At 40.5% G+C, this 22,058-nt stretch overlaps 1 protein-coding gene across 2 annotated transcripts in view; it reads left to right on the forward strand.

The window, feature by feature from the left end:
- Nucleotides 1-22,058, forward strand: part of tafa5a (TAFA chemokine like family member 5a) — a 151,202-nt gene that overhangs the window by 84,111 nt on the left and 45,033 nt on the right. For both annotated transcript variants that reach the window (XM_058623506.1, XM_058623507.1), the window contains exon 2: nucleotides 8,474-8,623. In XM_058623506.1, coding sequence (XP_058479489.1) covers nucleotides 8,474-8,623 — 150 coding nt within the window. The remainder of the gene's footprint in view (nucleotides 1-8,473; nucleotides 8,624-22,058) is intronic.

Here is a 22,058-nt window from a genome sequence, read left to right on the forward strand (position 1 = left end):
AACGCGCTTCTAGAAGCTTGTTCCCCCCCCCCCCCCCCCAAAATAGATCAGCCAGACCACAGTTCTCTCTCTGCCTCTCCGCGGTCATTATGAGAAAGTGCTCCCAATGAGAATTGTCTCCACAACTTTCTCTGACTCATGGAAACAAAGGCAGGGTATTAATAATTTCAAGCCTGAGCTTCACAAGGAGTTTTGGGTTACTCTATCAGTGTAAAGGCAGCAAAAAAAAAACGACGTGTACTGTGAGTCCTGACAGGCTGAGGGTACTTTACTTCTCTCAGCTCTACTTGTTACTACATGGTGGAACTTTGCCGTGGAGAGTGGAGAGTTTTCTACCTTTTTAATTTCTTTTGTAGGTACTGGGCTCTTTGTAGGCACAAGTCAATTATATTCTTGCAGCTGCCGAGAAGCGGGGAGGAATTTGTCCCTTTCTGATCTCTGCCTTTATTTTCAAAATGAGAGACATCGCTCCTCTTATTAAAAGCTTAACGCAGCTAAAAGGCTAGAAACACCCTGGTTCTGTTGGAAGTGAACAAAATCCACGTTCTACAAACCTCCAAGTCTCTGGAGACTGTAGCGCTGATGACCTACTTTTAGAGCACCTCTATTTCAGGAAGTAAATTTCCCCATTTATTTCCTCAGTTTACTCCATTTTTTGACACAAGAGGTATTGGGGAAACAAGAGAAGACAAATGTACAACACAGTGTGGAAAATTGTAAAGAGTAAAGGAACTACGCATCCCATGAACCATTGTAAATGATCCCTTTCAATATGTGTATTTATAGCACGTTATAATGGGAAGTAATGGCTGCTATAATATAAATTTAAAAAGCAAACGCAACAATAAAACACAACACAGGGTGGAATGAAAAGGAACAGTCTAAAGTCAAAAAGTAAAAACCCTGTTTTAACTTTAAAATAAAACAAAAGATGCAAAATAGGGTGTAATAAAATAGGAAAAGGCTAGAGTTAAAAGGTTAAAACACTGTTTTAACTTTAAAATAAACTAAAAATGCAAATTTTAGGGGCGTAACATCCCCAATTTTCTTTCGACAAAGACTCAAAATATGTTAGCGTAAAAAAGTTTCATCTGAACTCACACAATCTGACTAATATAGTGTTTTTCTAAATAGACCTTTTTGTTTTTCTTCATTTTAAATTGGTAAAACAGTATTTTAACATGCAGTAGATTGTAAGTAACTGCCAGATATTGGAAGTTATTCTGGGAAAATGGACTAAAACACTTAGTTACAGGACATTTTCTGCTCCTTTTATGGTTAAATTAAGCCCAGACGGACATTTTGAGGCTTAGGTGTTAAAGGGTTAAACTGCACACCTGTAAAAAATGAAGGACACCTTCTATTTTCACTCACTGTCAAAGTCCAGACTCCAAATACATAAAAAGTAAATGCAGATTCATTGTTTCTCTACCTCCCTCCCCTCTTGCACATCATCATGGGGCCTTGTCTACTCTTTTCCCTAAAGCAGTAAATTTGTCTGCTGTGCTCTCCTTCCTGTTCCACCACGCGATGTTCAGTTGGCTTGAGAAGCCTCTGATTAGGCTTGTTAAAAGGATTCATTTAAAAACTAGCCCACTGGGCCTCAGGGTAGAGCAATGACATCAAGGTTCTACTAATGCAATGTTTGGATCCAAAATGAGATTTCAGACTTGGCGTCTTGGCGCCAGACTCTCTCGTCTCTCTCCTTTTTCGAACAGCTGTGGCATGCTGGAGTGATGTAACGTTCTTCGTCGGGGACAAAATGTCTAACGTGCACCTACTCGGTGCTTTCTAGCAGAACAGATGTGATGCTAGTTCGCGGCTACATCAAGCTGCCTTCTATAGTGCTAAGTAGAACAATTGTAAAGGGGTGTCTGGTAGCAAGACACACAAAAAGTGTGTATATAAGTTATATTTCAGCACTTCCTCACCTTACACAGCGTGTTTTAAGCTACTGATGACTGAGGATGTCAAAGTCGGTTCCTTATCTGAGCCAAACAGCAAGAGTACAACTGAGTGCGAGACGTAAAATAGCTACTGCAGGTTTCTAATCGGCTACTTTGCCATTAGATTGTCCAGTATCAGTGCAGCAGAGCGAGTCCATTAAAACAAGCCATCCTCCATCTGTAGATCTTCATCGATACTTTGATATAAGCAGTGTAAACAAATGGAATAATGTACTATGTTGTCGACTCTTATCACTTGCAAACTGCCAAGTTACTGCATCTCACTGTTGTCAGGTCGGATGACTGCACGACTTTTGCTTTAATGGGGCTGGTAAATATTTGTTTTTATCCACAAAAAGCAAAAAACCTTGCATTAGAGGCTTTCAAATGTTTCGTGTCAAAGTCAGCCATAAATCACTCAAATGTAATTGTACAGATGCACTTTGTCACATGTTGTAAGTCCAGTGTGACTTTCACTTTCTTGGGATACCATTGTTTGTTGAAAATAACTGCTCAGAAAACGGAATCGTCGATATTGTCCCGTATATGTGTCGTCTTAGAAATATGTGTATGTAAATAACTAGTAGATAAGAAACACCTGTCTATAGCAACATTTTAAAAATGCATTTCATGTTCTACTATTCATGAATTAAAGACCAGGGGTGTCAAACCCCATTTTAGTTGGGCCAGACCAGTAAAATAATAGCAAAATAACCCATAAACAACAAGAACTCTCAATTTTTCCCTTTGTTTTAGAAAACATATTATAAACAAACAGTTTTCCTGAGAAAAATACTACAACTTATAGATCACAGTGGCTCTATAAAGGCACAAAACATTTAATCACAGGTATCTGAAACTGAAAACTATAGTATTTCTATTGAGATTTTCACAAAATCATCCTGCGGGCCAGATTGGATCCCCTGGTGGGCCGGTTCTGGCCCACAGGCTGTATCTTTGACACCACTGATATAAGCTCAAGGGCTCAACTTGAAACCTACAACTTCACTGACTGATTAGACATAAAAGAAAAAAAACACCTCCTATTCCATGAAGTCAGTCTAAAAAGTTGTTATTTACAACCTTGTTTTGATCATACAAAGATTTTTTTGAATATTTCTTCATTATCATGACAGTCAAGCTGCCGGTGTCGACATGGTGCCTGAAGAGCCAGTTGGATCACACCATGCTCCTTCATCAAGTAGAGTGTGCGCTAATTGGCAGAAAACAGTGGGTGCGTTCACATTTAAGGTGGATTCTCAGACTGAATCCTTAATAAATATGGCTTGTTAGTGCAGGACACAGCCCAGTGTAACACAGAAAATAGAGCAGTAAACGTCCAATGATAAGGGACAGATTATTTTTTTGTGAAATGAACTGACGAAAGTAGTGTTGTCTTGCAAATACGTTCCTCTCACTCAGAGTGAGATTAATGTCATTTTCATTTCTTGGGATCCCTCCGATGTGGTGTAGAATTAGCATCAGTAAACATTTTTTTGCGATGTTTTTTTTTGGACGAAAGCCCCAAAATCCTTCACGCGAGCACAAGTTTGACTGTAAAATACTATTGGCCGTGTTTTTAGTGCATTTCACGGCATGACTGTTTGTGTGTCAGACTCAGAAAGACACTGTTGGAAAAAAAAAGCTAGTGCTAGTTGCGGCACAGTGTGCAATCCCAATGTGTCTCCTGCACACTGCAGCTTTTCAAAGGACAAAAAAAACAACGACTATTTTTGAAAGTGTAAGCATTTAAAAGCAGCTCTAAGTTGTTGTTTTTTTTTGTTTTTTGTTTTTTAAATACCACATTAATATAATATCAGACATCTGGGGGGGAAAGATAGAAGAAGAATAAGGCAGAATGTCGTGTTTCTCCTCCCCCCCCCCCTTCATTGTGCCTGTGCTGGACATTTGTCAAAACGGTCGTGGAGCACTTGTGATGTACTGAGGAGCGAGAGGAGAAATAATAAAGCAAAGGAGCATGTCAATAACATTTCATTGTATTAAGCCATACGGTCAGCCACATAAATCCATCTTCTGCCGCAGTCGGAGCTTTCATTTCACCCTAGGGTGCCCACACGTACATTTTAATCAGCCATGTGGCCGGCCATGCTGACAACCGCTCGACAACAGTGGCTCATAAGGGTGATGATAAATCATTGCGCGACTGCTACGGGTGTCGGGATAGTTTCTGAGAATACCTGCCGACAACAGTCCTCACAGCATTTGTGAAAGTATTCCAGGAAAGAGGAATCCGTGTTTTCTACAACCTTTTCTGCAGAACCCACCAGGCCAATAGAAAGAGGAAGATACTTTCTCTGTTTTTTTGGGGTTTTCTTTTTCGTTTTTTTAAGAAATTTCATAGAAGAATAAAGTCAACTCTCCAAGGTCTCTCTCTCTCTGTGCAGTTAGACTAAGTGTAGACGGAAAAAAAAACTGACTGACATTGTTTTATTATCCCATCTTAGTGATGCTAATGTCGGGCCATCACTTTGGTCCAGATTAAAACAGATTAAAAGTTGTTTGGATGCATCATGCAGACATCGGTTGAATCTCAATGACTGTGTTAGTCATTTGTTAATCAACCGTGGGCCGAGCTGAACAATGAATAGCTTTCATTTTAGTTTAATTGTTCTGTTTTTCAATGTTCAGTGATGCATGCCAGCTATAAAACAGAATAATAATTATAATACCTGATGGAAACAATTCATATGCCTAATGTCTCATTGTTGCATTGGAATACAATACTTTATATTGCGATCTCTGAATTGAAGCTTAACTTAAAAACGTAACCTTTGCAAAAGCTGTCGGAATCTTTTTCCCTTACAAATTGTATGAGAATGATATTTTGAAATTGGGTAAACCTGGAATTTGTTCTATCTTATTTTGACCATAAAAGGACCAGAAAGTGTCCTGCGAGCGAGTACTTTTGCCCATTTTTCCCCGAATAAATGGCAGTTATTTTCAGTTTACTGCATGTTAAAAAAAAGCATATAAACAATTTAAAATGAAGAGGAACTAAATGTTGTATTTTGAAACAAAACACTGTTGAATTTGAGATTTGAACAGTGTAAAACATAATAAATTAAATAATTATTTGTCTCAATGTCCAAAAATCCTTTTACAGGGCCGTGTACAACTGTCATATTTTTTTGTAAGAGGTTTAAAATTAGAAGATTCTTTATCGCCCCCGCGGAATCAGTGCAGCTCCATAGAAGACAAACATTGCAGAACAACAACACTCTGTTTCCCAGCAGCTACAGCTGTGACAGTAAAAACAAGGCCACCGTTTGATGAAATGCAGGCATTTAATGAGCTCCTTCCACCAAGAATTGCAGCATCAAATCAGCCGTCAGTCTCTGTGCCTGTCAATTTCACACACACACACACACACTCAACCTTAAGTCCTACAGTCGTCCGTGCAAATACCTGAGTTATCCAAGTGTTCTTTTTGAGCTTCTTAGGGATATGGGAATGTTCTAAAGGACAGGGAACTGACAAAGAGAGGAAGCTGGGAGCAGGGACGGGGGGAGAAGAACATCTGCTGAGATGGTGGTTGGAGCAGAATGCATGAAGTAAACATACGAACAGATTCACACACACGCAGGCACACTGGGGGCTCACATGACAAGTCGTTATCCAGCATCAGCCACAGACGACGGAAGAGTTGCAGGAGCGAGGACGGAGTTGAGTGATCGTTTTATTTTGGGGGGGCGAGAGAGTCTGATACCGACATCGCAAACTCAAAAGTCATTTGAGACCATTTATGAACTGTGAAGCTGTCTGTGAGCTGAGTCATTGGACTTTTTCCGACATTTTATGAACCAACTAACTTAAAAAAAAAAAATAGGACAGAGGAAGAGTCTTGATGTGTGGGTAGAGATTGAATACGAGCATTCGCAATCATGTTTTCATGAGTGTACAGTCACCGGAAACGAAGCGTCATTGTGCTTTCATTACCGCACACATTGAGACGCAGAAGAAGTCTATGATACGGTTTTTTTCATAAATGAAATATGTGGTTCTTTATGGACTGATCTTATCTAGTGCTTAATAAACCATTTAAAAACAATTAGACCATCCTACAAAATTTTGATGAGCTCATTTTCGTAGCTCATTAATAGTTGACGTTTTGTAGATGCATGGTTTTCATTGTCCAGCTGTTGTTGGTGTTCCAATGGAATGTCTACATTTATATATATATATATATACATATATATACATATATATGTATATATATATGTATATATATATATGTATATATATATATATATATATATATCTTTGAGTTTAAACCTGCAGTGCATATTGTTTGGTGTTATTCTACCTCATGTAAGGCTTTGTGAATAGAAACATTTGTATGCTGCTATCAGACTAAGTATCAGACCTGAGACTCTGTTTGCACAGCTTTATTTCAGCGGTGGGCAGGGCGAGGAGGATTTAAATAGCCCTTGGAGGCCAACATTTTTCACTCATACAGTCACACTCCAACCTGTCTCCTGCTGTGTGGCTTCGCTCTCGCCTCCGTGCGTCTTGACATTAAAAGAGTGTCCCTTGTCCTTCAGGTGTAGGTGGACAAATTAGTCCCGTCTGGCTTCTCTGTGCTGTGACGTGCGTTTGGTTTCTCCAGTGTAGAGGTCAGGTCGGTCTCCACTACGTTGAAGTGTACCACGTTGATGTGGTGGTTGTTGAAAATCCTCCTTGAGTTTCTCAGAGACCCCAGCATTATACGGAATAACAATGTGCCGGGCGACAATCCTTAGATGAACGGAGTACGAGTAGTCGAGGGGTAACATAAGCCTTTATGAGAGCGTTTGAGTAGGTGGGAGGAGACCCATGAAGCACTTTGTAGGCCGGCGTCAGTGATTTGAATTCGATGCGAGCGGCGAAGGGTAGCCAGTGGAGCTCAATGAACGTGTGCAGTAAGTAAAGTACTGCACTAAAGAGTAAGTACCAGGTACTACCGCTAATGGAAAAGCAAACAAGAAATGTGCCGAGTCGAGCCGTGCTGGAACTGGGTAGTGGAAGAGCACCATTAGACGCAGTCTTATAGAGCTAAATCAGACAATGGTTGAATATAATGGATATTTATTCATATTCAGAAAGTTATGCACTACAGTTTTAAGTGCAACATTGCACTCGTGTTATTTGCCAGCAACTGAAGCTAAGGCATAGTGTATTGTCTCCCCATATGGCCACAGCCACTGCAGGCACCAATGTGTGGATGAATCCTGATAGATCCCCATTACCCCAGGTGTGACCCCTCGCAGCTCAGTTCATTAAGCCAGCCACCCAAGTGTTCTGGACTCAAGTCCAGATTTAATCACAACTTCCAGCCTCTTGCCAATCACAATTAGCTCCTGATAAGCCTCTCAAGGATGGCACCCGAGGGCCTCAGCACAGAGACAAAGGTTAATTTGCAAGCAGCAAGGGCCTGGCTACTGGGGCAAAGGTCACTCGATTGAATACATGCAGGATGTGTGTGCAAGACAGGGAGGCGAGGCAGCAATTACAAAGTTCATCAGTATTCATGCCTTTCATTTGTGTCTAATGGGTACATTACCTTGAAAGAGGTGGGCTGATAGGATGTGGCTCTTGATGGGAATTAGCTTGTGGGTCTTTGGCTTATGCGGAAATTTAAAAGTCCTTTCTTCACCGTTGTCTCTTAAAGAAACGTCACGTGTGCGGTGAACCGCTGCAGTGTGTCTGGGCGGGACGCTGAGGCATCACTGAAGCTGAGAGATTGGATTTATGACACTGCATATGGAAAATTTGGACTGTGGTCATCTACATTAACTCTCTAAATAAAAGTGCATTACCTCCTCATGACTCTTCAAAAACACGAAAGGGATTTGAAAATTTCGAATCATTCAGGATCGATAATTATTGTCCAAACCCTTTTTGAGATAGGGCTGGTCAGTGTGGATGAAAAGAAATCATAACCTTGTATGTTTTGGCACTAACTGAAGCATGTTTTAATGAATTAGATGTGATCATTGCCTACGTGTGTAAGAGACAGTTTAAAAGGACCTGGAAGAGACATAAGTGAATCAGAGCTTTATACGTCATGTTGCTTTAGGACTAAATAAAATTAGTATCAAATAAAAAAATTTGTGTTAATATTGTGGCTCCGTGTTCTCCTCTCTTCTGAAGAGATGCAAGCATGAGCACGGCTTTACTGTGGCGACATAAACAACATTTTTTTATTCCGTATTGTCTTTGAAAATACGTTTAAACTGCCCAGCCTTCATTTAAGATCATTAAAAAGGACACAGGACGTTTTACACTGTAAAACGTCCTGTGTCTCATACTACAAAAAAGATAAATGGTTGTTCTTTACTTTATGACCATGCACTCGTGTCAGGTGCTGCAGTCCGACCTCAAAGGGACTGTCCTAGCAGGACGACGGCAAAAGCGACAAAACGCGCGACACAAAGCAAACGGAACATGAGAGACGGGCTAGTTTGTTTTGCCCTGTTTATGATTTCGTGCCTCTGACCTCCCATCTTGTGGTGTAATGTCGTTTCCAGGCCAGCTGGCAGCGGGGACATGTGAGATTGTGACGCTGGACAGGGACAGCAGCCAACCGCGGCGGACCATCGCCAGGCAGACAGCCCGCTGCGCCTGTAAGAAGGGCCAGATCGCTGGAACTACAAGAGCCCGGCCTGCCTGTGTGGACGGTAAGGGGGCGGAGGAGGATGGGCAGGGGGTGGGGGGGGCTCCTGGCTTCAAACTCACATTTACTCCGACATGAGAATGTTTTGTAATTTTTGTCTGAAGGCATGTTTGACATTTACAATGAGTCATGTAGAATTCTGCCATATCGAAATGTTAAATCCACTCACAAGGCTCAGGGCAGTTAGGCTTTGGCTGCTTTTTTTAAGTCTGGGATTAAGGTGTGAAGCAAAGTGGGTCACGCGACTGTGTCTGACGAGACTTTTCGAGCCACTCTTACAGCTCCAACGTGGATATTTTTCTCAATATCTCGGCCCTCTGTGTGAGTATATATAGATTTTTATTTACAAACAACAGTTTAGAGATCTGCAAATAAAATATCCTTTTCTTACAATTCTCCGGCACTTCAGAGAGCAAACAATTAACTTTCATAAAATTGATCTTTAGAAAATAATCTTGTCTGCTGCTGCTGCTGCTGCTGCCACACACCATAATTAACATGCAATTCAAGAACACAGTTAGGAGGTAATTACAGAACCATAGCTGTTGAGTAAATTTAGAGAGTGCTTTTTATTATTATTATTGTTACTAGCATACATCACATGTTCCAGTGTGCATATTTAGATTTATTCGTATACAATGTAAATACTGAAAAGGTAACGGAATCTATTAAATAAATGAAGTAATCAAAAGTTGGAAATACACTGAGCAATAACAACTTATCTAAAGGAGAAGTGGCATTAAGAAGATAGTGAGTTGGTTCCATTCCTGTGGACACCAAGAGGACTGAAGGATGAGTTTTTAGGGTTAGAGTTTGAACTTTCCCCTCCACGTTTGAGCGGCTATCGATATGTCTGTGAAAGAACACGGACGAATACAATTGCAGCCCTTCTGATTTGCTAATTGCATTGTTTATGTTTTAAAATGATTAATTGTCCGACCCTAATCACAGCTCTACCTATATACCTATCTAATTTAAAGTGTAATGATTTCTTTGTTATACGGCGCAAAGAAACCAGAAAATATTCACATTTAAGGAAAGTAATTATTGAAAAAAAAAACAAAAAAAATCTTTTAATCGATGATCAAAATAGTCTTCTTTTTCCCCCGAGGCTACAGCCTCTCACGGTGCTGTCAACGTGTCTCTCTGGCTCGACGCGGCCCCCAACCCCGTGAAGGGAGTGGAGGCCAAATGCACAGGTCACGGCAGAATCAACAGCTCTGTTTGTCGAATGGTGTCGAGGTTCTTGTTTGACCGTCGTGAATCCACAGATGTTGTGTCTGTGATTGAACGCTCAGTGCCCTGCGCGGCTGGTTTCACCGGCCGATACTGAGGAGGCGAAGGATTTTGCACCGCATGCAAGAAGGGAGGACAGAAGGTTATGCCACTTTGTGTGGCAGGTGAAGCTGAACATGATTTAAGAGGTCTGACCTTTTTCCCCCACTGATTTATTTCCCTCCTTTTAACCAAACTGCGACACACGGAGATTTGTGTTCTTCCCTCTTAAGTCCTTCAGTCAGTCTTCTGTCCCCCACTCGTGTGCCGGCGAAGAAGTCGCATAGATATTGCATAAAACCACAGTATCCAGATTTTATCACGAGGTATTTGTCGCAGCGGCGCTTTGTTCCCACTAGATACTCTTTTTTTTGGAAGAGCTTGGGCTTATCAGCTGGCTTTTTAGAGACCCGTGCAGGTGGATAGCAGCTGTAGACGTGTGCAGCGGCACAAAAGTCCACTGGGAAACCAAAATAAAACCCAGAAGATAATATTCACTCTCATGTCGTTGATATGTCTTAGGGGACGCGATAATACAGCAAAATCAAAACATGTAAAAAATGCCCGGGTGCTGTCGTAGCGGAGGCGAAGGAGAAGAAGAACTCTTCCTGTTGCGGAGCCTATTTCATATACACAAGCAATTTAAAGCGCTTGACAAATCACATTACGGTTATAAGTGTAAGGTGAATGGACAACATAAAAGCCATTACACTACATTTAAATTGGATTTTAAATCACGGTCGGTGCTCCTATAGGGTGTGAAGGAATCCGCCGGGCGAACAATGCTAATTAAAATGTGTTCTACGACACTCTGAGTTTGTGAGAATAACTTTTAGTCATCAAAGATGATTGGGATTTCTTTGAGATGAAAATTTGAGACTTTTTCAAAAAAATCTTTCGAGAGTAAAGTCACAATATTGTGAGAATAAAGTCGTAAATTAGCGCTCAAGCACAATCGCGCATGATCAGCTGCAAACCCTGCTTTTGTTACAAAGTTACATTTTAATTTTAATGAACCTTTATTTATATATTTTTGGCACATCAGCGCCGCGTTATCTTTAGCGTCAGGACTTTGAAGAGAGCCTGTTTGGACGAAGGAGCCACACACACACACACACACACTTGGAGAAAATCATCTCTTTTGTGGACGGAGCTGTTTTTTAATAATACGCCAAAAAAGGAATCTCATAATAATATGACTTTGTTCTTGTAAAATTACAACTTTATTCTCATAATATTACGGCTTTATTCTCAAAAGGTTGACATTTTTTTTCCCTCTTCAGTTTGGCACTAATACTCCGCCGTACTCCCACCGTCATACATACATACATACATACATTTATAGAAATAGAAAGCAATGGAAAATTAAAAAAAAACATTACACTATGTAAGACAACGGGGGGGTTGTTCTCGTTTCGCGTACAACCCCCCCGTTTGTTTGCGTACACTAACTATGTCAGAGTGTAATTTACAGTCCCCCCCCATATTGCTTCCAAACAAACCTGCACACACACACACACACACACACACAAATGCACGCACACCCTTTATTGCAGTTTATATTACAAAATCTCACAGCTTGATATTATTGCCATGCTAATCTGAGATGCGTGTCTTCGCGAATGCGGTGTTATTTGTTTACTCGGGCTCTGCCGTTCATTTTGAGGCCATGCAGAGAGAGAGAGAGAGATAGAGACAGAGTGAGATAGATAGAGAGAGAGAGAGATGACATAAAGGACCCCCAAACGCCACAAATGGGGTTTCAATCAATTTTAATCTACTTGAGTCCTTGAGGTCTGCTCTCCGCTGTAATATGCCTTCGCCTTGGCTGACACGATCTGTGTCCTTCATGCTTCAGTCTCTGTTCTCGTCGGTCCGTCCATAGCTCCATCAGCGGTCTCGCCCGGAAGTATGAGGTAATGGAAACGGAGCGGGGGGGGCGCTGCAGCGTCGTCGATGCTGTGTCGGCGTGATCTGCGACATGTTAAGTGTCCGGTTAAGTTTGATGAGCGACATGTCTGCATTATGAAATGGCCTCTCTGACCTTTCCACCCTTCCCTCCTTTCTCCCTGACTTATTATTTCCTGTCTGTATTTACTGGTTGCCTCACTTCCCTCCCTTGTTCTGTCTTTGATGGCTCTAACCATCTGAGGCCCATATCGCAGCCTCGCGTCGCATAAGCGCGACCTCTCCCATCTCGCTTATTTCATGCTCCTCAGCCTTTTTACCTCGGTGCTTGATGACTTCTAAGGGAGCTGATATTGATTCTTATTAGAAGAGCGAGAGACTGAGAGATTAGAGAGAAGGGGAGAGTTTCCTTCAGTTTGCCCGGCAGCTGCAGGGAAAGAGTGACAGAGCTGCAGAAAGAAAGACGGGGACGGGGGGGGGGCTGGACTACAGAGATTTAGAGGAGCTTGTTGAGGATGAGTGTGGCGGCGGCGCTGACAGCTCCGCGGGGGGCGGCGCTGTCTGAGGTAAATGTGTTTATGTTTGGCTGCTTCTCTTTGCTCTGATGCTGATTCCGATGAAAGCCTCACAGGTGACCAGTTTACTGAGGCTTTAGCCTGCAGGTAATTCTTTGATGGTGACACAATCGCTGTGAGACCATTTTTTTTGTGTGTGCGTGTGTGTGAGAGAGAGAGAGAGGAAGTGTGGCTCAAAGGGTGGCACAAACACTGGCTACGGCTAATTTCACATCTTTTGGCATCTGTTAACAAACACAACATTCATTCCGATTTAAAGAGCAAGATTTTTCCTTGAGGGCGAGTGAATTCCTGCAGCACTTCAGAAAGAAAGGAATTTGAATGCCTCATTTTATGTTAATCAAATATATGTTCTTCTATTCAGATATTGCACTTGGTCATATTTTGAATAGTTTTGTTCTGGCATTATTTGGCAACTTAAGTCAGTATTTTGATCATCGATTAAAGGTTAAAAGGTTTGAGTGTTTTTTTTTGCATGGAGTTTGCATGTTCTCCCCGTGTGTGCGTGGGTTTTCTCCGGGGGATATGGGGATTAAGTAAATTGGACACTCTTAATTGACCAGTGAATGGTTGTTTGTCCTGTGATGGACTGGCAAACTGTCCAGGGTGTACCCGATACCCCTATCGCCCTATGTCAGTTGAGATTAGCACAGCAACCTTCCTGTGGAGGATAAAGCAGTAGCAAAATGGATGGATGAATTGTTTCCGGGTTTTTTTTCATTGATTATCGGACTGACGCAAACATTTATAGGTGCAGATACAGCAGAGATGGGAGAGAGTCACACATTTTAATTTTTTTTTAATTTATTTAACCAGGAAATTGAGATTAAAACACACATTGAGATTAAAAATCTCTTTTTCAAGTCCATATGCGAGTCAAACGCAAGTCTCAAGGTATTACGGCAAGAATCAAGCAAGTTACAAACCAAGTCGTATGAATATAGAAGATGAAGATGGTTTCCCAGATATTCCACATTTAAATATTCTAAAATAAATAAAGGCAGTCATTTTGAACTATAGCAGAAACACTGTATTACTCTATCATGCATTAAAAAAAATAAAACTACAGAGCTCAAAATGTAAGTTATCATAACCGGGTTTTGACCTACCTGTCGCTCGGTTGCCAGGTTTGCACGCAAGCCCACAAAAGCAGACACCCAGTGTACCAAAAACAAATGGTAACGCCTCAATATTTGAGAAAATGTAAAAATCCCAAGTAATTTTTACTAAAGTCTAAGACTTAAGTCAAATTCAAGTCCAGTCACGTGACTCAAGTCCCCCACCTCTGCTTTCCAGTTCAATTTTTCTTCTCATAAAAGTCATATAATCTGCCTCTAAACTATAAAACAAAAACAACGCTCCGTGCAAAAGCGCTCATAAAAATAATAAGTGAAGCTGTGAAAGTTGGGGGAAAAGAAAAAAAAAACAACAACTATTAAATGATGTGCCGTTAAAAACACTATAGCTGAAAGATGCTAAACCCGAGGTGAACTGCAGGTAACAATTCTCAGTAGTTTCATTACCGCAAGCACAACCTGTCACATTACCATATTTCATACATTTTTATTACAGAAATCTCCGTTTCTGTCTCTTTTCATTCTCCTTTGTTTTTGCAAAGGCAATCGCCTCCTCCGCTCCCGCGCTTCAAACCGCAAGACAAATATCTACAAAACTGTTTTTTGGCAAAACCATAAAATGCACTCCCGTCTCCTCGGATGCACATTTCTGCGTATAGATGGCGCGGTGGTGGAGGTTTTGAGTGAATGAGGCAGTGATGGAGGCAACAGAAGTATATATATGCATCAGATTCAGTCTCTGGGCTGTTAAACGGCACCAGTGCTGCAGTCGGATTGGTTGGATTTGATCCATGGAGGGAAAAAGATGGGGTTATAGTCTGTTGGGCAAACTTGTCAGTCAGTTAGCACGTTAGCACGTTAGCTGCGACCACAGAAGTGTCCGGAGGGAGCGGGACAGGGAAGAGAAGGTCCAGTGGTGAATCTGTAATGTGGCTCCCACTGTCTTTCAATTTTCTCTGCCCTTTTTTCTGTCTTTCTGTTTCACACACACACACACACACACACACACAAAGACTGATGACCATGAGCTGTGGCCTTATCAAAGAGAGAGAGAGGAGGAGGAGGAGGAGGAGGAGGAGGAGCAGATTGGGACAGCAGCCTGAGGTTGGGTGCTTCTCCTTGGGTGTGCTGGTTGTAGCCTCAAAAGTGGAGCAGAGACACAAATCAAATAGCAGCTTTATATATATATATATATATATATATATATATATATATATATATATATAGGCTACCGATTACACCCAGGATATTTTTCTGTTTGCATCCATCTTCTCTTATTTATATACCGCGCCCGCATTCCATTCCAGAAATCTCCACTTTCTATTTCAGTATCGTTGAAATATCCAGACTGGAATAATAGATTTTTTTTTTTGGTGTACAATTTGCTGTGAAGTCATTGTTCTGTTTTTGTTCTGACAAAGTGCATCCGAGTCGATAGAGTGGATTATTATTATTGTTCTTGTTGCTGTTATTATTTTTTTTTGGGCATCGTGTTTCTCCGAACATCCCGTCACCTGTGATTTCCGAAAATGCTTCTCGGCAAATAAAGGCCATTACGATAACAGCGCTGAGTCAAAAAAGAGGGGGAGGTAAAATACAACAGCGTTAAGGTTGTTATTGATAAATGTGACTTCTTTCTGGTAAAGAATAAAGTTCTGACTCTAAAAACCTTAGGTTACACAAACTTAAAGAAGTGAAATTTCAAATGTCTGCATTTGCTTTGCGTTCACTTAAAACAATAAAATAAACTTCTGTTAATAAAAGTCTACTTTATATTCCCTGTCTAAGTTACATCTGATATTAAAGTGCTTCAATAAGATATAGCGAGGTACGATTCAGTATCCAGACTGGAATAATAATAGATATTTCTGGCGCTGTTCAAAAGCTATAAAATATGCTGTGAGGTTTGTTTTTCCCCTCACTTCAGAAACAATTTTGAACGAATACAACTTGATGTTGATGTAATGGATTTTTTTGATTTTTTTTTTTCTAACCCCGCCATTTCGGCATTGTGTCTCTCTGAACATCCTGTCGCCTGTGATTTCTGCAAAAAAAAAAAAAAGAAGCTTTTGTCAAATCACAGCCAATGAAATAACTACCATTATAGAGTCAATACAAAAAAAAAAAGAGAGTAGAAAATAACAGGAGAAGACGTGACGGAAATAAAACACGGTGGCATTAAGGTTATAAGTTACTTATTTCTGTTCTGCATAGATGATGGAGCACTCTGAACCCAAGAAGTCTCTTTTATATTCCCTTTGTAAATTAGGTCTAATATTAAAGTGCTACAATAAGATATAGAAAGGTCTTTGCCGAGTTTCAAGGCAGAGATGAAAATTACATTTTTACTTACTTTACTTTTTGAAACTATAAGGACTTTATGTTGCATAATTCAAACCCATGAATTTGTTTAATTTTTATGGCTTTATCAGCTACTTTTAAAAAGTTCGATTTTGGCCACTTGAGGTGACTGACATTTTATTTGAACAAATTAAACCAGTACCATAATCCGGGTTAGGATCCTTGAAGGTGCTTGAATTTTAAAGTTTGGAAAGTTGAAATAGGTTTTAAGTGCATCTCTGACTCTGGCACCAACAACTGCCACATTCAAAGTCACTTAGATCATCTTTCTCCTCCTCCCTGATGCTCACTTTGAACTTCAGCAGCTCGTCTTGACCATGCTGCTTTGTGATTGGCTAATTAGATATTTACAGGTGGCCCACTGAATATATGTGTTTTCATTTTGTTTATTATAATTCTGCTATTATTAAACACAATTTTGGTTGTATACAGCCCAATACCATCTATAATGAGTATAAATATGGAATTTACCAAGACTTGAATATGGACTGTACATTTAACCTTGTAAAAGGTCTATGGACACAGCATTATACACATAAGTAATATGCTATTTGATAGCCTCATGTGAGTTTTCTTTTTTTTTTTTTACTTATTCAGGCTTTATATAATATTCTATATTGTATATGTAATTTGCCAAAGCTTGAATATGGACTGTACATTTGACCTTGTAAAAGGTCTATGGACACAGCATTATACACTTAAATAAGATGTTATTTTATAGCCTCATGTGAGTTTTTTACTGATTCAGGCTTTATATAATATTCTATATTGTATGTGTAATTTGCCAAAGCTTTAAAATGGATTGTATATTTGACCTTGTAAACGGTCTATGGACACAGCATTATACACACAAGTAATATATTATTTTATAGCCTCATGTGAGTTTTTTACTGATTCAGGCTTTTATATAACGATAATAATTATAATAATTATGTACAGCACAAGTGCTTTACAAGTAAAAGTTGAATTTGATTGGATATTCATTTTATTGGGGGGGAAAAAACAAGCGTCATACAACTTCATTTGCTTCAAAGTCACAGTGTCGAGTGAGAGTTAGAAAAGGCAACTTTTTTTCATAGTTGTCAGCTCCTCTCTCTCCTTCCCCCGTACACCTCCTTAACATCATCGCGGCAGCTTGCTCCAACTGTCAAGTCATTGCTGTCAGAGGCTATGATAAAGTGTGAGAAGCAAAGTCCCAAATGAGAAGTGTCTCTATCTCTCATTCTCATTCCCCCCCCCTTCTTCTTTTTTTTTTTTTTGTGAGGTGAGGGGGTGGGGGGTGGAGTGCATTGTGAATTTTGGAAAATAATAATGCCAAGCACGCCCTCCAGAGTGACTGGTATCAAAACAGTTTCTTTTGTGGCTTCATACACACACACACACACACACCCAGGGAGAGAAAAACACAGCCAGTTTGTGTTTTTGCTGTGTGACAAGCAGAATTACAATAGAAGGAATGCTTGTATTTTCCCTGCAGGGTGGAAAAAAAAGCTGACGAGTGGCTCACATTAACATAAAAATAACGCAAAGTGTCATGCTCTGGCTTTCATTTGGTGGCAGCGTTACAGTAAGTTTTTCCATCCATTACCCTTGCATTATGTTGCTTCTTTTTTCCTTTCTTTTTCTTTTGCCTCCTCCCTGTTGGATTCCACAATGAGGCAAATCGATTTCAAACGGACACAGGGGTTCACATTTAATTTGAAATTCCCTTTTCACGTAACGCAACAGTACCAATCACAGATAAAATGAAAGTTGTGAAATCTTTAAAAATGACGCTCTTTAAATGGGTGATAATTAAGCTAAAGCTTTTTTTTTTTTTTTTGCAAAATCACTGTGCCGCCTCTCCTTTTTCTCTAATGCATCCAAAGATGAGTAAGTAGTCCACTTTCCGTGTGTGTGTGTGTGCATGTGCAGTAATTCTATATGCATACATTGACTGTAAATATTTAATATCCCAGATGATATAGCTCATACAGACGCCATAATGCATTCAGGCAAGCCGTTCTGCTCCCTCTTAATGAAGCTGCATTATCCACATATCCCCTCTGCCCAGAACCCGCTGCACACTGCGTTCATAAATCTGCAGGCGCAAGGTGATGAAGTGGACCCAGGTGTTCCAAGGTTCTGAGATGTTGATAACGTCAGAGGTTATTGATGCCCTATTGTTGTGCATCTTGCTCTCTGTGTTTTATTATAATTAATTCAGGTTGAACGAGGAAGAGGCCACTAAAGTTCTCTCGAGAAGTGCTTGATAAGCACATATGGATACAATGAGGAGCAGCGGCATCAAGAAAGCCTTCTGATGTGGAGTATCAGCGCAGAGTTGGCGCTAAAGGGGATTTAAAAATGGCGTTTTGTTTATTTTTTTGTTCAATTCTGAAGTTGTCGAAGCCCTTCGGCCGAACATCAATGGCGAACGAGTGTTCCGTGTTCATGAAGAGGGATGTTTCCTCAGGAGGAACGACTTCACGCGCCGCATCTGGCTTTCAAATGAGTCGCCGGACCCTTGTGTTGAAGTATAATCCGGCTCTGTAAAGCAGCCGGCACACCAATCGCTTGGCTCGCCACAGTCGTCCGAACGTCTCACCCGCATCAATCTTCAAGAGCTCATGCTGCTCATGTCTCTGCTGCTCAGCTGCCTCTCACTCTCGCCTTGTCTTCTAGACGGAGCCTCACATGGAAAGGTGCTTATATCAATTGTGTACACAGTGTACTGGACAACACATCAATCTTAGAGTTTGAATATTGGCCTCTTGCGATGCGGTGACGAGACACGAGCAGCATCTGCTGTGGGTTTGGATGTCGGTCCTTTTCCCTCACCCTCCTCAGTTCACTAATCTTACTGTAAGAGAAACGGTCCTCCTGCTGTGAACGTTTGTCTAAAGGGGCTGTGTGTGTGTTTGCAAGGCCATGAACAATTAATTAATAATTACTGCCTCTAAGGAGCCCCTCAGGGCCCATGTTGGGATTTACAGCAGAAGGAGGATGTCACTTTGGCGCGCGTAGACTCCGCTGCTGCTGCTGCTGCTGCTGCTGCTGAAATGCCGCTGTTAATCCTGGAGACCGGGGGCTCGCCGCCTTGATTTTCTTATCAATAGACTCGTGACTCATTTCTACAGTGCTGTGTACATTGCTGTGTTCACAGTTTTGTGTGTGTGTGTGTGTGCGCGCACAGTAATAGATGAAGGATAAATAAACCTGAACGGCAGCTCAAGCAAAATGTCAAACAAATATTTGAATTACTGCTAGAAATAATGATTTACATAGCTTATGAAAAAAAAATATACATAAACCTATTTTACTATGTCTATAGCCAGGCTGTAAGATATCGGGAATCATTTAAATAATGATAAAGGCAAAATAAATTTAGATCTAGAAGTTTCTACTGTATATGATACTCATTTTAGCCACTAACACTACACCAATTACAAAATATTAAAGTTCTAGTATGTATATGAGGGGTCCAATCGGTCAATTTAAAATCCCACTTTTATTATTACTAATGCATGGTTGTTTAAAATCTAAAAAAAACTTAAAAACCATTAAATACATATTTATTTATATATGACCTTACATGCAGTAGCTACACAGGCCACCAGGTGGCCGTGGCCCACACTTTGGGAATCACTGATGTCGAGAAATCTGAGGAGAGATTTATTTGATGGTGGATTTTCCTGGACTCCAAGAGAAGCCAGATCTGAATCTGCTGCCTCAGAGATCTGTATGAAGCTCTTTCACAAATCCCGCGTCCTCATGCAGTGCGTTTTGTTTTTCCCCCTCACTCACACTGTACAGTATGAGTCACGCTCGTGTCGTCTCCTCTGACAGCTGCAGCTTTAGAAATCGAATCATTCAAAGAAACTCATTAGTGCAATGTAGCGGGGATTGTTTGTTGTTGTCACACAGAGACACACACACACACACACACACATGCAACACAACACAAAATGTGTTATGTTTAAGTGCAATGAAATCTATTAAAGCTGAGAAGAACACGTCTCTGAATCAGTTCATCGACAGTACGCGGACAGATAAATGGCAGCATTTACAGCTTTAGGAGTGCAACGTGTTTTCATTCTCAGAAGTTTCAAAAGTCACCCCAAACCCCCCCCTCTGTAAGCAGCAGTTTTGTTTTTTGTTTCCACTCATGTCCTTGAAATCACCTCAGGGACATACATGAGAAAAAAAAAGAAGCATATGAGGGAAATAACTCTCCTGGAAGCACTAGAATCTGTTCGTGTCACACACACACACACACACACACATACATACAGATGCAAATCCTGAAGTAACTGCTCGTTCTGCTGTGATTCCCCGTGTTTGTCCAAATGTGTCAGTCTGCAAAGAGCTTGATGGAAACATGTCAGCTCATGCTCAAGCAGCTTTTATATTTATATATATATATATACATATATATATATATATATATATATATATATATATGTATATATGAGAAGGGCAGCTGATGTGGGCCAATCATTTCTTGCCGGAAAGATGGAGGAAGGCTGCTGAGGAAAAAGTGTTCACTCACTCACTCAGTCACTCTCTCACTCTCTCACTCACTCACAGACTGCTCCAATCCAGCGCACTCAAGCCCATCTGGCACTGGGAGAGGAAGCGCTTTCCCTTTTTAACCCCCATTACTCACAAGGTGCTGATTTCATATGATGGGTGTCAGAGCCCTGCAGTGTACATCTCTACTCCCCAGCACCCACTTATCTTCCTTTCATCTCTTCCTTGTGATTACAGTGTCTTTCTTTCTTTTTTTTTGTTGAGCCTAAGGGAATCAGATAGTTAGAGCCCCCTCCCCCCATAGTTTTAGCTGAGAAGGATGGACAGAAGGAAGGATGGATGGATGGATGCATGGTGGGGATGGGAACACAATTGAAAAGTACACTCATCACAGTTTTTATTTTCATTTAAAAGAGCATTTTCTCCCCCAAATGTAAAAAAAAGTGTGATTTTAGTTTGTTTGTTTTTTTCCTACTTAACAAGATTTTAACATGCATGTAAGTAGCATAATAGCCCTTTATTAGTAAATATTAAGCATGTATTAACACCTTATTAAGGAACAACCTTAATTCATGTCATAATAGAGGTAAAATAAGGTTATGTAGAATAAGGTGTTAATTACGTGCTTAATAATTACTAATAAAGGGCTAGTATGCTACTTATATATGTTAGTAAGCACCTAGTTAATGGTGAATATGTGTTCCCTAATATAAAGTGTTACCAAAAATTCTACAGCTCTAACTTTTTTGTGATTATATATATATAGGAACAATGATATTTGTTCCATTTAATCCTTCGATGGAGCTGTCGCTCCAAAACTCAGTAGCCAATCAGCAGGCAGCTTCCTAAGGCCCGCCCATGGTCAGAATGGCAAACAAAAAAACCATGCATGTTTTTTTCAAACAATCCAAACAAAATACAATATTTTTGAATGATGAAAATCGATATTTTATTTCATAGCTTCAAAATATTGACACAAATCTAACTCCATAGACGAGAAAATTGTAATTACCGATACAATATCACATTGCAACAAATACGAGTCACAATACAAATGGAATTGAATAGAATGCACAGTAGTTAATCATTGACTAGTATTTCAAGTGACTATTCAACTGAGGCTTGACTTAAAAAATGATAGAGATTCAAATCTCTGTCTTTCAGTGACATACTAATTATGTTCAGAGCCGTAGATCCTGATGGGGATATTTAACAGAGGGAGTTAAAGGAGCAGGTGATCTGCTCTAGTCTTTATTTCTACAGGGTCACAACACACTTTGCCTTTTAAACAAGCTTGTGTTGTGCACCTAAATAACAGACAAAAGTGTGTGTAATTTTTTTGTTTTTATGCATTTTGACACATGTGTAGTTGTTCAAAAATGAGGGGACTGTGACAGTGTGGCCCGCACATGATTGGGAAGTGGTGTGTGTGTGTGTGTGTGTGTGTGTGTGTGTGATGCTGCAGTGGGAAGTCATTTGTTGGTGACTGGATGTAAATATAATGCGGCTGTGATGATCCTCCTCATTAAAGCAGCGGAGGAACAGCTGCACGAGTACACAGGGCAACTAAAGAAGGGAGGCACTCTATTGTGACTGAAATGATAAAAAGCATAATTAGGTAGTCAATGTTGTGTTCCATCTCTCTCTCTTCCCTCTCTCCCTCTCTCTTCCCTCTCCTCCCTCCCTAGCCCTCGCTCTGTCTTGCGCTGATAGGTGCAACTCCTGTGTTTCC

The sequence above is a fragment of the Solea solea genome, chromosome 3 (genome assembly GCF_958295425.1).
Source record: "Solea solea chromosome 3, fSolSol10.1, whole genome shotgun sequence".
Lineage (NCBI taxonomy): Eukaryota > Metazoa > Chordata > Actinopteri > Pleuronectiformes > Soleidae > Solea > Solea solea.